The sequence below is a fragment of the Botryllus schlosseri genome, chromosome 14, assembly GCF_051294905.1.
Source record: "Botryllus schlosseri isolate E-star chromosome 14, Bs_hap1, whole genome shotgun sequence".
Taxonomy (NCBI): Eukaryota; Metazoa; Chordata; class Ascidiacea; order Stolidobranchia; family Styelidae; genus Botryllus; species Botryllus schlosseri.
In genome coordinates, this window is record NC_137249.1 from 25448078 (window position 1) to 25464563 (window position 16486).

Below are 16486 nucleotides of genomic sequence, written 5' to 3' on the forward strand. Positions count from 1 at the left end.
TAAATTAGGGGTACCGGGGTTATCGAACTCCTTGAAATCTTAATTGAGGATTGGGAACTCATGAACAATACACCAACATTACCCGTCCATGGTGATCACTTTCATGACTAAGTATTTGTATACGTTAAACTTTTTCTTTTTTATGCTCTCTCGAATTTATATTTCATTACTCAACAAATTTTCACGCTTACACGTCATATTACACTTTATTTCAAATCACTTGTTCCATATGAGATCAAATGAATGTTAGTAAACTTTATGTTTCGTGACTCGGCATATTTCTAGTTACGAGGTTTCAGTTTTTTCCGTCTACGCCCAATACGTAAAATACTTCACTAGATACCTATTTCAAACGATGCACCACCATTTTATGTTTGTACGCCTTATACCTATCACAATGTTTCTTAACGATTTACCAAAATTATAACGTTACACTTCATTACTTCCCTATAACAAACTATGAAAATCCCGTATTTACATCTAAATCTTAAACACCAATTCTTACCTTCGGATTTAGTCATTCTCCGTCGTGTTCCGTATTACTCTTATCGCCATCCATTGACTTGTTCCGTTACGTCTCCTCGTGTTCCTCAGAAGATTCAAGGTTCTACGTCGACGACACCTTATACAACCTACCCATAACACAATCAACAGAGCAACCAACCCTGTTACCACCATTATTACAACCACTGGTTCCACGATAGGTATCAGTCTCGCACCTTCCATAATCAGCCTATCGACCAAGGATAATCCTCTTACCTTATATCCACCTTCCATCATCACCAGTTCGTGCAGCCATCGAGTATAGTTGTAGTCTACGAAATCTGCGGTTGTCTTCCCCACGGGGGTTCTTGATAGTCGGGAATATCCAGGTTCGGGTGTTCCCAACCTTTGGTTTTTCTGCCCAGGCAGAGGTGATGCGCCAGCCATCGTTGACTCCAAGGTAGTATTCATTAGTTCGACACTCCTCGGGGACGAGTCGTCTTTGTCGTCTCCTGTTGAATACAAAACAGTTGTTTCGGTACTTACCTTACGGTTGTGGTCCGGGTTTTGGTAGTCCGTTCCGATGTCGGTCCTGCCGTCTTCCGTGGAGTTCTGCAGAGCCTTCGCAGTGGTAACCGGATGCACTCGCGTCGTTGTAGGTGTTTCACCAATGATTTTCGTCATTCCGTAGGTTTTGTTTCGCGCGCGAAGAGTTTGCAACTGTTGCTTCCCATAAGTCGCATCAGTTGGTTTGACAGTTTTATACTCCCCCTTTTTGTTAGTCATCGATTTCGATCGTCTTACTTGCACCAGCCTCGCTTTCATCCGCCATTGTATTGTTAGGGGTGGCAGATGTTTCAGCGCTGTAGTGCTTGGATCATAGTCTTTCGCCGCTGGAGTTACCCACGTCGGACTGTAGTAAGCGATCATGTACACTTCTTGGGATGGGGGTTTACCTCTGACGCACGTCTTGCTACTATCGAGTGCGACTCGCCTTGTCTTGTGGTCTTTCATTCATTTTCTCAGGAACAACAAAAATAGCCAATTTTCATTCGGCAAAACCTTGTTCAATAATACCAAAATCAGGTATTATATCTATTGCTTCCTTTAGTGCCTTCGCCTGACCCTCCCGCGTCAGGTTATAAGGGCCAGAAACGAAAGGCTTAGTCGATGGGTCCTTACGTCCGATGTCGCATTGGTATTTCATGGATTGGGGGGCGCTGAGTTGGCCCCGCAGGCTTTCAAGTTCGAAAGCAAATGGATCATAAACGGCTGTCAAGACTCCTTCAGGAATGGCGATATTTTCTAGGCCAGTCAAAAGTCAGGAGGTTTGTATGACAGTTTCGCCAGTGCTACCGATTGTGCACAGAGACTTTCGAGTTCCGTCTTCACGCTGGGACTGGTGTCTTGTTGTAAGGTTAGGCTACATAGTAATTGGGCCAGTTATTGGCCCAATGCGAATCTCGTGATGAACGGGGTTTTGGTGTTGGTGGAGAGAGGGCGAGGTTCTTCGTTGTCAGCGGGGATTCCCAACCTATTCAATCTGACCTCTGATCTCGGCGTGTGCCCACGCCTACCGTCACGCCGGCGGATTCAGTCGCCGCCGGGGGCCCGTTTCTGGGGAGACGTGCATCTTAAAATCCCCAGACTCCTCGCCGGACATGACCGGGCGTGTATCCGGTTGACCGGCAATAGCTGCTTTGTTTGAACCTTTTGGGGTAGTACTCATGACTGTGGCTGTCGTCATGCATCTATGTGCCGAATCATTACAGTTATTCGGACAAGTGCATCCACGAGAGCATTTAGGACCAGTTTCCTCGTGCAGGTCCTTATTTACGCCAGCCGGGATTCCGCGCTCGACGTCTTCATTAATGGTGCCAGCAGGGATTCCTGACTCGACACATCTTTAGTTAGTGCCAGCAGTGCTAACTGACCCGACACTTTCTCGACTAGTGCCAGCAGGGGCTACCTGACCCAACACTAGGGATTTCCCATATTTTTTGACCTTTTGGGAAAGAAGGTAAGACAGTTGCGGTCGTAAGATCGGCGTATTTAGGATTGGTGCCAGCAGGGATTCCTGACTCGATACATTTCGCGCCAGTGGTGATTACCATCTCGACACTTGCGCCAGCGGCAACGGCCTGCGGCAACACAGACAACGTGCCGGCTCGACGCTTATTTGATTTGCAGCTTCCATCAACCCATCATCGGTTACAGTGTCGCGAAGACTGCTTCCGACTTTGGTTCCGTCCCGTTGATCACACGAGATCTCGTCATGAAGCATTACTAAAGACAACTCTTCGTTTGCATTAGGCGGAGATTCAAATTCAGGTTGCCGATCCTTCCAGCTTGGCGGGTATTAGGTTTCTACGACGTTTTTCAATTTGAGGACGCTTCCCGTGTCGGCGCAGAAAACCCCAGTTGTGATCCTTCGACGATATTTTCTTTTCATAGATTGGCGTTCGCAGATAGTAAGGAGGTAATCGATGTGTTCGTCTTTAGACTCTCCCCCCGTCCACTGAAATTGCCAAGAAATGACGCTGAGCCCCAGAAGACCTTAAGTTGGTGCCTCCATTTGATTATAGTGTAGCTTCATGGCGCTTGCCATGCAAGTATACCACACTTGGTTCGATTTACTTCACAGAGCTCAACCCCATCTCCTGGCTTTTCCACATTTTTCCACACCCCTTATACAACCCGGTCTTGTCGACGTTGATTGAAGCATTGGTTGTAGATTGATCGAACGAAGCAGTGACCTTGGAAGGTCCAGCGGCTCAAACTATTCATACAATAGACAAGCCCCTTGGCTTAATTCAACCAACATACTCCAATAATTATCATGCAGACAGCAATGAAGTATCTATGCAAAACTCGGTTAAGTTGGCACACGGAACATACGTCAATCACAACACGAGTCAAGATTTAACCTATTCATATTCATGCACGATTAATAACAGTTCAATACTCCAAGGTGTGTTTACACCATAAATGTGACGGTATTTCCTGCCGACAATATACACGCATATAATATACAAGAAATATGCCAATCGATGCCACAAAAAAACAATACCACACAGAGTTCAAGTTGACCAATTTGCCGACCACCTTGTTTATAAGAGTTCCCCAATTTTCCAGATGCAGATATCAAACCGCAATTAGTCCAGGAACCGACCCCTTGTTTGAGTCGTTACTACTTAGGATCATCAAGTAGCCTACTTGCGTGCTGTCGATTCGGGGATCGGGCATTCCAAGTCCAACAGCACGCGGGGTTTGTTGAGGGTTTGTCGTAACGATATTCCGAATGCAGTACCTCTATGTTCTTGGCTCTTTCCATCTTTAGCTCATCGGCTTTAAGGAGCGATTCCAGCAAATTTAATCGAGCTTCTTCATTTATGTATACATTGCAATTTCGGTTAGCAGTCGCTTCCATTTCATCGCACTGCTTTATTTTTGTATACTTTGCAACTGCAGCAAGCAGCCGATCCAATCAATAGCATGTCAAGATTTTTCAGAGGGACATCGGAACATCACCCTTCAATCTCAAAAGACGTCAAACCCTTTCGCAATGCCTCCGTCAATGTCCGGTTTTCTGGATATAGTCTGCTACTGGATGCTTCGTTTGGGGCTCTGTTTCAGACTGGCGGATTTACTTGGCATAGAGTCACAAGTTCGCCGAAACTAGCGGACGCACCGATGTCGTCTTTATATGCAATAATTGGATACTACAACTGAGTGTACAATTCATGTGGACATCATACATGGCATAGATATGCATACATATATCAGTCATACTTCGGCTCACTGTAAAAGCTCGCATACATGAAAAAATGGTGGCGCCATTTTTGGTGAAGCAAACTGATGGTATAGCTAACACTTAACATGCATACGACACAGTCCCAGATAAGCACAAAATGATACCATCTCACTTATAATAGTCATATGTGTACCAATATCCCAATTGTAATCATGCTATATTCCTTACTTTCCAGTATTGGTGTGCTTAAGCTTTTTTTATTCATTCGTATATATCGTGCTTCATAGGCAATAGACTAGGCTTATCGCGAATTTCGAACTCACATATGCTCCAATGCCTTACCCCAAGAGGTCTTTAAATACCCATGTTTCTATTGTCCTATGGTCCATTACACATCAAATTTTCAAACTTTTGTCCCGTTGGGGTGAAGGGTCCTGACACTAGTATAGGGGCGGGGTCAGTTATGACGCCTTATTAATACCTACAGTTTAGGGTTGGATTATCCGGATAACGGTTAACCGGTTAACCGGTTAACCGCAGGTATTTTCACTATCTGATATCCGGATATTTTTCTGCCGGTTAACCGGATAAAAAAGAATCGTTGCTAACGCATTTTACACGTTTTAGTAAGCTTCAATAAGTCGTATTCAGTGTTGGCACGGCCGATTAACGAGAAGCGTGTTGCCAATTAGCGAGATGCGTCTGTACACATTGCACAATATAATGTGACGCGATCTCCTGCTGAGAAGATCGTTAAATTAGTAGGTCATTGATTGCCTCGCGCTCGGCTATCGTCTCTGGCCTGATTTATCGCGTCTTCAACAAGCCGATAGTTCCACTGGATTGAAGAATCGCATCTGCAATAGGCCATGTGCAGTGTACACACTATTCCATCGCTGGCCTGCACAATCGCATCTTCATTGGCTTGGTGCTCACGATATTATCGTTGACCTGCACAATCGCATCTGCAATAGGCCTACGAACGATATAATCGCTGGCCTAACCATCTCGGACCCAGCACGCATTGGCTCCTATCTCTCGATGGCTTGTTGACGATATGCCGTTAAGTGTATTCTAATTAGTGATTCTGAGAGTGACACCGCGAAACTGAATGACATCGAATGTTCGCAAAAATGTGCGTGCGTGCAAGCGTAATTGATTTCCGCTGATGATTAATTCGAAAAAAAAATCGAAACCCCCTGATTTTATTTCAGTCCCCCTACATTTTCGGCTGGCTGCGTGCCTGATCACGTGAATTAGAGCGAGGTATGATGTCGGCATCAATTCCAGTATCAGCTAGTCGTCCTTCTAGTACTCTAAACCTAAACATAAGGATGGTCAAAAGGATGCAAAGCCGTTGAAGTTTCCGGCGGACGACCTGCCAACCTTTTGACTCTCTATGAAGCGCTGCTTTCTATTCAGCCCACTTATGTGGAAGCTGAAAAAGCATTCAATGAACGTGGACTCTTTGTTACAAAATTCCGGTCCCGGCTACAGGATCCCACAATTGATGCATCTGTGCTTTATAAAGAGGGCATTGCAGAAGCAGTGAACATTAAATTTGCGTGGTTTTTCTCGTATTCGCTCATACTGCGCGCGTAGGTAGGTACTCTACAATAACACTGTGTAATGATTTTGCGATCCGTTTTACATGCAGACCTAATGAAATCGATTGTCTCACTTAGCAGTTATTATCCGGTTAACCGGTTAGATAAATTCCAAAATATCCGGATATATCCGTTATCCGGATAGTGAAAATTATTGATATCCGAACTAACCCTACTACAGTTGTAGTACTCGCTATTAAATTACTGCAGTAACAACCAACTATTCTCATATTAAATGTTCATAACTTATACCTATATCTAAGACATGTTAGCGTCATCTTAAAGCAATATGATGGTAGATGTCAAAGATTAGGTAAATGCAGTACTTGAACAATATAAGAAAGATAGTCGTCACGTTGCAATAATACGTCATAGTAAACCCTCACATGAAAATACCCTTTTGCAGATTGATTTTTGCCAATACAGTAAACTTTCATAGTTCGTACACGTAAAGATTGCAATGCGACAAAATGGCGTTCGTCAGGTGCATTCACTTCGTAAAGTGAATACGCGGACAAAGCGGGTTTTAGGCTAGTGTCATTTTCCATCATCGACACATCAGTTTCGAAAAACGAATGTGTGGATAAGTTCAACCATGGGTTACTTTTCTAAGGTCTTTATATTAGCAGTACTGGCCTGAAGTATTCCTAATGTTATAGGCCTAGTAATTCCGGTTACATTATACTTCTTTATTAAGCCTAGTTAGTAACCAAGGTATCGATGTATTTTAATCACAATAGTAGCCCTAAACTTTTGGAATATTAGTCGATCTTCTCCAAGGTCTAGCACCAAAGGTATCGCTGTAGCAATTTGAAATCCGTTGACATTGTTGTTTGCGATTAGGTAGCCGGCAACTATACTGGCGCTTCAGCGCTAGGACGTAAAATCGACACAAAGCCCCGATATAAATGACAACACAAAAGGGACACAGTAGCCAACGAACTGGCTCGCTGCTCCGTGACCATTTACAGCGTCTCCACAGGGGCATTGACGTCCTGATCAGAATGGTATTGAGTGTATTGACCTTGCCGGAATAGTAGCGCTTGTGACGTTCAGATATAGGTAAATATATTTTCATTTCGAGTCAGACCCAGACAACTAGAAAATTTTCAGCTTTTTCGAATTAGATGAGATTTAGAGCTACACAGCTTTTCCAAATTATGTTAAAATTAGAATTAGAGCTACCCAGCTTTTTCAAATTATGTTAAAATTAGAATTAGAGCTACGCAGCTTTTTCCAAACTAGATTAGAATTATATTACTGGCATTTCGCTCTAATTCCGTGAGATTAGACGACTAGAATTATCCAGTTGTCCAAGCCTGGTTCGAGTCGCCTGCTTGCAGTACCAATAATAAATCCAATTTGGCTTTGTCCTTGTTATTACTCAATGCGACAAGTGGGTATATTTCTGAAGCTATTTTTGAGTTAGTGCGTTTCATCTTACGTCAGCGAGGTAAATTGTCCTCAAAAACACTAAACAAGAATGCTCTAAAATGCTGACAAAACCATGGAATATCTAGGTACAAAGGCAACCGTACCAACGACTATCAACGCTAACAAGAGAACGAACACCAATCAATTTAATGTCCAACTTGAGTGGCTTTCCGCTTCAGCAAGCTTACCAAAGCTACAAGCTCGTACAAGTAATCGAGTCGCCAATTTCTGCTTTCTACACATAAGTGATCATTATTGCGACGGTGCGACATTAACACTACATACACAGAGATTGACTTAACTTACGCTCGCAGTGACCTTGGGAGGGTACCTCAATACCTTCTTTCATGCTACGCGGAGAGAATAACAAAATAGCACGTCAGCGCCTGCATTTCCCGTATGTCGTCGGCTTACCTCTGGATAAAAAGGACGTTTATCGTATAGAAGGTGTGGTAAAGGATCGGTTACGGCCCAGGAATAGGATGTGTTACACGTGTATTTGGTAGAACCCATCAAGGCCTAAATCAGTGGCTCCCAACCTTTTACGAAAACACTCTATAATAACCAACATTTTAGACCATGAAAACACGTACCAATGAATATCGACGCTAACAAGAGTACAACAGCAACCAAAGCCCAACATGACAGTGACTTTTGAACCATAGAACGTTTGTCAAGGCCACGAGATCGTACAACCCAGGGGTCGATTTCTGCTTTCTACACATAAGCGAGTGATCAATATAGCAATTGTGTGACATTAGCACTCCAAAACAGTTGCAATTTTACGGTGCGAATTACTCTTTAACAACTACTTCTACTTGAGTATTTCAAAGCGATATATTTTGTACTCCCATTTCAAGGAGATTTAGCATGTGCTGTGAATCGCTACAGCTATCTCGATAACCTCGCTTTGGCTAGAATCCGTAGTTTCGTATACCCAGCAGCGCTTTGTACGTTGCGTTTACGCACTACGCAGAGAGTGATTGTAGTGGCGACTTGCTTCAGTCGCTTAACGGACGATGTCGATTTCACACTCATCCCAAGGTACTTATTGTGATAATGATCTACCACCCTCCCCGCTATTCTCGCTGCAACATGGAAACATTTGTCTGTACGAAGGTGGGTATACCCCGACAGGGAGGAACGAGTGTGCTCGATTTTTCGTGTAATGGTAGCTTGAGTCGCTTTCGGTATTCATCGATACATGCTTGAAAAGCACAGCCCCCATACCCACGTAATAGTCTGTGCTAAGTCATGGGAATGCAATGTGAAATTATGTGCAAACTTCAGATCATGGACATGGCCATTGGTGTGTACATCCCAACATGGACGGGCTAGTGAGCTCGTTTTTTTTTCATGTAATGATAGCTTGTGGTCGCTTTCGCTATTCATCAATACATGTTTGAGAGCACAGGTCCCATAACCGTAATAGCCTATGCTTGTCATAGGGAATGTAATGTGAAATTATGTGCAAACTTCGATGTTCAAATCCGAGACTAAAAGCTGGTAAAATATAGGGTTAACATAAGCCCCGAAAGGAGGACACTTTTCACGAGCTGCAAAAAGTTACTATAGCGGACGAATGATTTGTATGTTTATACATCAAATTTCATGGTGTTGACTAAAAAAGCTCATTTTGTCCCCTGACTCCCGAAATACCCATCTCTCGTAAACTAGGTCATCATTTAGTGCCATTCGTAGTCTTTTTGGATATTTTAAGATAAAAAAAGGAAGACAATTTGACAAAAAGGAGGATATTTGGACAAATGAGGGACATTTCTTGAACGGAATATACGAGTTATTTCAAACAGTAAATAGTGACTTCGATCGTGTCACACTCGACTGATCACAGCTGATTCGTGTGCATCACACCGAAATCACAAGCATTCGTACGATAAGTGATGAGAGCCCGTCCGTGTGATCATAGCTTCCGTAGTAAAACATAGTAATTTTGTCGAATACCCCACCGTCAGACAGCTGTAACACTAACCAATTCCTTACCCTTTTAGAACTGGTGTAAAGGTCATAGTAACCGATCACCATGTTACAATACTAACAACAACAACCCCACCAAATGAATGCTACGTAATAATATTGTGTGGACGTGATCGATTAGCTTTCATAGTAATACGAACGAGATCTATATAGTTGTTTGATGGATAGATTTCATTCAATCATAAACTACTAATATACTTCTTGCGGTGCTAAACCTGATTATACAGATGAATCAAACAGTATTCCGCCAATTGGGAGTAGTTGCCCGTCGTCGTGATTGACCTCCTAGTTCGCTGTGGTAACGAGGAATGTATAACACAAAGTGTAAATAGCGACAACTAACTGTTGTCAATCGCCCACAACATACAGCTAACCAGTAATCTATAGAGCTTTCAAGAATAAACTAGGAATATAAGCGGTTAGCCCTAACTTGTCGTTCCATGACTGATTAATCCGATTTCGTCACGACGGGTCTCGGTAGTAGTTGCCCCGTACGATATAGTAAATCAATCTCAAAACTTAATTCAACCTAATCCAGAAAAATTTCACAAATACGTTTTTTCTAAATCCTAATCAATGCTCATCTCCGGCGTATACGTACTGGTCAAAACAACAGATTGATGGAGCGTGGCTGACATTGATTGTGACACTCGATCACAGCTTCTTCTGGTGGAATTTTTCGAAACGGTAAATCCAAGGCTAGGACGAGGGGGTCAAACAGCATTTCTCTCACGGTAACACTCCGCCGAGTCAATACGTCCATAGTATGATGCTGCAAATATGACATAACATTTGTTGAGGATATTTTACAGCACACGTGAGCACAACTGATTGTCAGCAGCGAAATTAGTCGAATTCGAACGACAGTGCGTGGCTGCCGAAGCAATAGTTCCTTAGTATGATATTGGTGTTGGCATAACAAGTGTTGAGGATACGTTACGGTACACGCGAACACAACTGATTCAGTGTTGCCAACTCCGGATGGAAGAAAATCGCTAAAACTGGTGTCAAAAATCGCTAGATGTTGCTAAATATTGAGAAAAAAGCGCTAAAAAATAGCGCTAGATCTACATTAATTGCTAAAGGTGTTAAATTGAACCATAATATCAATACACTCTTCTCAGCTGTATTTTACTCGCCTGTGGGCCAAAGTCACTTATCATATTTCTAGTTCATAATACGTAATATTCATCTCTAAGCGGAACAAAACGTGCAGTGCGTCTCGGTAGAGCGGATCGCTTTGCGCAATGATCGCTATACGTGACCACTGACCAGGTTTGCAGGCATAACCGCTCACTCTATAAGCGTGCCTTGCTCCATGCGTCCGTGAATAGTCATGCGATGTACCGTGGAAATGCGCTTGACTTCTCGAAACTGAGTTGGAGTACTTGAACACGACATGCGACTTGACACACTTGTACGCAACATGCGACTTGACCCGATACAACACGACTTGAACCGGGTTTGCCAGCCACTAAAAGTAGAGGACCAACCCGGAGTAAGAAATTTAATGAATCTGGTCTTAAACACCAGTGTCACACTGATTCCGACAATACGAATTAAATTCTTGTAAAGACAATGCAACGACCTCAAAGTAGCCCCAAGAGTCTGAAAATCGGCATTGATCAGAACAATCGCTGGACGAAATTGGTCATTGTTATGTCCATTGTGTTGCGGCGGTGCCATTATTGAAGCAATGCTGGTTTTCAGACTTCGAGGGCTGTTTCGGGGTGCATGGTTCCATTGTCCTGACGAGATTTTATTTTGTATCTTCGAAATCACTGCGACACTAGCTTTCGATCAAGGCCAATCATATTAAATTGCAGCGCTCAGGTCGCCAGATGTAGCACTGTCAATTATGCTACTTTTAGATTACACAGCAAGAAGAGACACTGTTTGCCCATGCGTAACTGCCAGGAGTTGCGTATCTATCCGTACGTTAGTAATCCATCATTAATTTCATTACATATCATTGGAGTCCGCACTCTGGTGGCAGATGAGTCGCCATAGTCGTCGGCCAGAACCGATCTTTATTAGTTATTTTCGGTAAAAAGCGCTAAATAATCGCTAAATACCTTTTCAAAAATCGCTAGATTTATCGCTGGTCGCTAGATCCATATTTTTTAGCGCTAAACCGGATGAAAAATCGCTAGATCTAGCGCGAAAATCGCTAAATTGGCAACACTGAACTGATTGTCTATAGCGAAATCAGTCGCTCTCGAACGGCAAGTGCGTGGTGAGCTCGTGATCGATATGTGTATGTTACAGACGGGCAAAGCATTAGTTCGCCAACAGATCGATTCAAGTGGTACAATATACATCAGGGGTGGGCAAACTTTTGAGCTCGCGGGCCGCATTCAACATTTGAATCCATTCGCGGGCCGCACTATATAGAATTGGGATTCTAAACCAAACGCGATACAAACAGAATTTCGTCAATGAGTCGATACAAAGTCTCGCTGTACGCAAATTAATGTACAACGACATTACAGCAGAACTATTATGTCTGGACGGGGGTGGTCACGATTCGTTTCCGGACCCGGCGCAGATTTCATCAGTTTTGGTTAAACCCGGACTGGATGCGGCCAAGTGTCTTTGAGAGTTGGATTTATGTTACATTTACCAGCCTAATACATGGAAATACCAGGACATTACGGGCCAGTCGGATTTTTTGGACTTTGATTTTGCAATCCTATAGTCGCAGTGGATTCCGATTTCGAAATCTCCCCCTCTACTTTACACCTCACCTCAGGCTATAGATCGTATCAGGTATGATCTGTCACAATTCATTCCCATTATTGCACCACCGAGCGCGTTTCAGCCAAATAAGGTCTGTCCACCCCGAAGAAGCGAGCTACCCCGATTCGTCACTTGAATCTGACATCGTACTCGCAGTTACCGAGCGGGAAAGCGAGGCTCGAAGGTGTGGCGCAGCAATTCTCTGACGGTAACACTTCGCCGGTTCAATATATCCGTAGTATGATGCTACCAATATGCTCGGTGGTGTTGACATAACATGTGTTGAGGATATGTTACGGCACACACGATAGCACAACTGATTGTCTGCGGCGAAATTAGTCGAATTCGAACGACAGTGCGTGGCTGCCGAAGCAATAGTTCCTTAGCATGATATTGTAAATATGCTTGGAGGTGTTGGCATAACAAGTGTTGAGGATATGTTACGGTATACGCGAACACAACTGATTGTCTATAGCGAAATGAGTCGCTCTCGAACGACAAGTGCGTGGTGAGCTCGTGATCGATCGTACATACCGGTAAAGCATTAGTTCGACAACTGATCGATTCAAGTTGTACATCATGTACAGCATACAAAAATAATATACCGCGGTAAATTACACATCATTTACAGACACCGGCATGATTACGCTTGACCAGACGTGAAGCAGTAAAATAGCGAAATGAGTCGCTCTCGAACGACAAGTGCGTGGTGAGCTCGTGATCGATCGTACATACCGGTAAAGCATTAGTTCGACAACTGATCGATTCAAGTTGTACATCGTGTACAGCATACAAAAATAATATGCCGCGGTAAATTGTATAAATTATATATCATTTACAGACACCGGCATGATTACGCTTGACCAGACGTGAAGCAGTAAAAGAACCCATCATAAATACATTGTTTGGTTGGGACTGTCTGTCCTAAGACGCTAGAACGCGGTATAGGTATGGAGCAGCCACATTTGTTGCTTACACCGAATACTAGGTACGTAATACCGGGGGTTAGCACGTTGATGCGAGCAAAATTGAGAATCAGCTATTTGTTTAATTACTTATTATATTCATAATGTTACTTTATTTAGGCTAATCTATGTCGGGTCGCCTAATACAAATTTCTACTAGGACATTCATTCTGATTCTCGGTATGACTCGAAATGACACACACATTTATAATAATAACAGATCATTTCTCGTTACTGTCTGGGTGGACAACAAAGCAAGCGGGTTCAAGTACGACAGTATGAGACAGACCACAAGCGTCACCTTACACAGCCGAACGTATGGACACCTAAAACACGCACCAGGATCTCATGGATCAGAAGAAAACTATACTGACGTCACGACCGGCAATTATTCCTATGACCCCCCCGTACACGAAATTGAATCAACCGCGGAACGATAAGTCAACCAGTTTGACGGGCTATTGCCCCCAGGTCATGAAATTGGACCACGGAACAACGGGTCAGGACAGGCAACTATTATCACCGTAGTGTACGACCGAGGTCAGCTATGGATCGTGGAAAAATACAGTAAAATTACAATGTATTATAATCAGGAGGCGAGTGGAAAAGTACAAGTAGAATGACTCCAGTCTCATGTCTGAGTACAAAGGTCAATCCAGATTCTTTGTTCGTTTTCTCTCTATTGGTAATTATTCCCCCTTTTTGATTGCCGCACAGCCAGAAGGGAATTCCCCTCGAGTATTGCTGCAAAATTGAGAATGAGCTAATTCTTTAATTACTTATTATATTGATAATCTTTGTTTGTTTAAGTAAATAGGGTGCATGCGGGCAAATCGCCCAAACTATATACTACTTACGTTTGACATGAAAAAAAAACAGACATTCCATCAGGATCGCCTTATGCCAACCGTAATTTGTAATATTGAGAGTTATATTATGGCGAAACTTGCCGTGATTTCCACAGCAGCTTTAGAGCGAACTTCAACCTTTTTTATTTAAAAAGGTACGTGGCCTTTAAATATTTTGTCCAAATTCCGCCGCGGCCCGTCCGAAACCCAGGCATGGGTGCATGCGGCTCGCGGGCTGTCCCCGAAACCTTTTCCATAAGCCGCTCACATCTGTGAGCACAGGGGCTCAGATTCAAATTGAAAGGACCAACACGATTAAGAGCAATCGAAATGGTAACCAAAGAAGGCCGAAGTTTTACAATCGGGAGCATACTTAGTGTGGTGCAAGGACAAGGCGATTTAATGCGCACTACTTCAAGCGCGTAGACAGCGGATCAAGGCTCCAACCCTCTATGACTGCAACTGCGTTAGCACTGCTACATTCGACACGAAATATTTCTAAAGTACTCAACCCGGCGCTTCTGATCCTTGACGTAAACCTCGGTGCGAGAATGCCCGCGTCGTTTTCGCGCGTAGCTGCGATGTTCCTAAGCTTCAACTCATCTGCGTCGCGTTGGAGTCCAAAATCGGACTGAATTCGGCCGTGTTGTGCGGCCGATTATATGGGTTTCTGATTCAAAAAATAAGCCAAAGCTTCCTCTCCATAACAGCCGGAAACTAATTTCGGGCACTGCTCGTGGCGAGTCACTTCTTTCTATTCCTTTTATGAGTAATTATTCGTGTTCCAGCTGGCGGCAATTGACCAATTGTTCCTTCGCCACAAAGCTATCAAACATCCTGTCGGCGTGCCCGATTTAGTCCGCCTTCGGCTTTATCAATGACCACGAGCCATGACTCGCGCGCAACCTGATGGTCCGCAGCTTCGACCCTCCTTCTTTCAATTGAAAATCCAGTCGCCATTTTGAATCGCGTCAACACAATACTTTGCAGACCTCGCTCGCTGCAATCACCTCTTCCCCGCTCAGGGAAACACTCCGAGATCCCAGCACTTTTTAGGTGTCAGAGGCACACCCTTCACGAATCCAGCTCCGTCGACCCATAATCGGCTGAACTGCCGACTTTGGGATTCACATTTAGCTCCCTTTTTTATCAAAACAACACCCATTTTTTTAGGCCGCCAGCAGGCGCTGTTGCTTCACTATGCGGCATCCACATACAAGGTGCAACCGGGCTCTTCACAAACCGGACCATGGTACACAAATTTAAAGTATATGTCCTAACAATTGGTCTCTTTTAACGCCACACCGAGGCCCAACCATTTCATGGATCTTCCATCCACAGCTGGGTCTTCCTTCACGTTTACACTATTCTCAGGGTATAACTAAACCGAGCGCTATTCGTAAATCATGTCATTCGAGATTATTCGCGCTCTCCACTAACGGCGCGCAAGGTTCGCGTCAGAGGCAATGTCGCAATGCTAAGATCAGATTACTTGCATTTGGCCCAGATTTACGGAACATCCTAGTTATCATAGCGAAGAGTATCGTCCTACAGTTGACATTTCTGGTTACTGGAGCAAGGGGCACACCCCCTTTGATTCGCCCCGAAGGAGTAAACCGATACAATACAGTCCATTATAAAATCATTTCGGCCGTGCGGGATTATATCCCAGTTACCTCAGGACGACCGTTTCCCGAAACTCTCAGACAGGAAGCGGTAGCGGGCCCATGCAAGCTTCATCGTACAGTGACCATATGGTGCAAACTCGTTACTGTCACGATCCTATTTCCCCAGAATTGCACATCCCGATGGTTTGAAATTCGACCCGTGAAGCCGCCTAGCCCGAAACAGTCCGCTCCGCTATTCTACTAGAATTCAAACTACTTGAACAAACGCAGGATTCGCGCGGCAGCCAATCCCACCCCGAGCATTCCGACGATTGGACATAGCAATGTCGAAGGTTTTAGTCAACCTGCGGCGGTCATTTTGGCAGTGGTTTTATCGTCACCGATCTTGTTGGCACCGGACTTTCCCTAGCTGTATGTCGGACAAAATTTATGTCTTCATGTGTCCCAGCGTGGAACGGGTTAGTTTCGCAAGACCTTTGTCGCATAGATACGCACCCGATCTAAGCGTGATAATCAAACCACGACTCGTACTTTATCGATAATGACGCCGTTTTTTCTCATTTTAATTTGGGGTCGGTGAGATTGACCGTTGCCTCATCAGTGGTCCATTTTTATGATATAAGCCAGCCTGGACCCGGTGCAGTACCAGTTTGATCCGGCCCTGGCCGTACAGGTATTACATGGGCTTAATCTAGCACTCGCACCCGTTCCCTGTAACGTAGATATAGACCGATCATTTTGTTGTGTACAACGCAAGCTTCATAACATTCAATCCAGCGATACTGTCTGACATCATATCAATAGCGCAATCCTTAGTGGAGATGGTGAAATAACATGGCTTAACAAAGTTGTAAATAACAATGGGCTAGCTCGAAATTAACTGCGGGAAACTAATCAATAGTCGTCTTCGCGGGGCATGAATATAGTATACGACTTACTGCACAATTACATACCGCGAATTTTCGAAGTCATCACTTCCATCGGGCGAATCTGATCATGTATGGTGATATCGGACATTATGCAGAATATGCAA

General features: G+C 43.9%; 1 protein-coding gene and 1 long non-coding RNA gene across 3 annotated transcripts in view; one reads left to right on the top strand and one right to left on the bottom strand.

The window, feature by feature from the left end:
• LOC145455468 (uncharacterized) overlaps positions 1-16486 on the top strand; it is a 175944-nt gene that overhangs the window by 113349 nt on the left and 46109 nt on the right. The gene's annotated exons all lie outside the window — the stretch shown is intronic.
• Positions 1-16486, bottom strand: part of LOC145455462 (uncharacterized) — a 126391-nt gene that overhangs the window by 33532 nt on the left and 76373 nt on the right. Inside the window, exon 2 of one of the 2 annotated variants that reach the window (XM_080333443.1) lies at positions 506-13303. In XM_080333443.1, coding sequence (XP_080189569.1) covers positions 514-1497 — 984 coding nt within the window. In that variant the 5' untranslated portion in view covers positions 1498-13303 and the 3' untranslated portion in view covers positions 506-513. Of the gene's footprint in view, positions 1-505; positions 13848-16486 lie in introns of those variants that run through there. The other variant, XM_080333442.1, reaches the window with a different exon arrangement.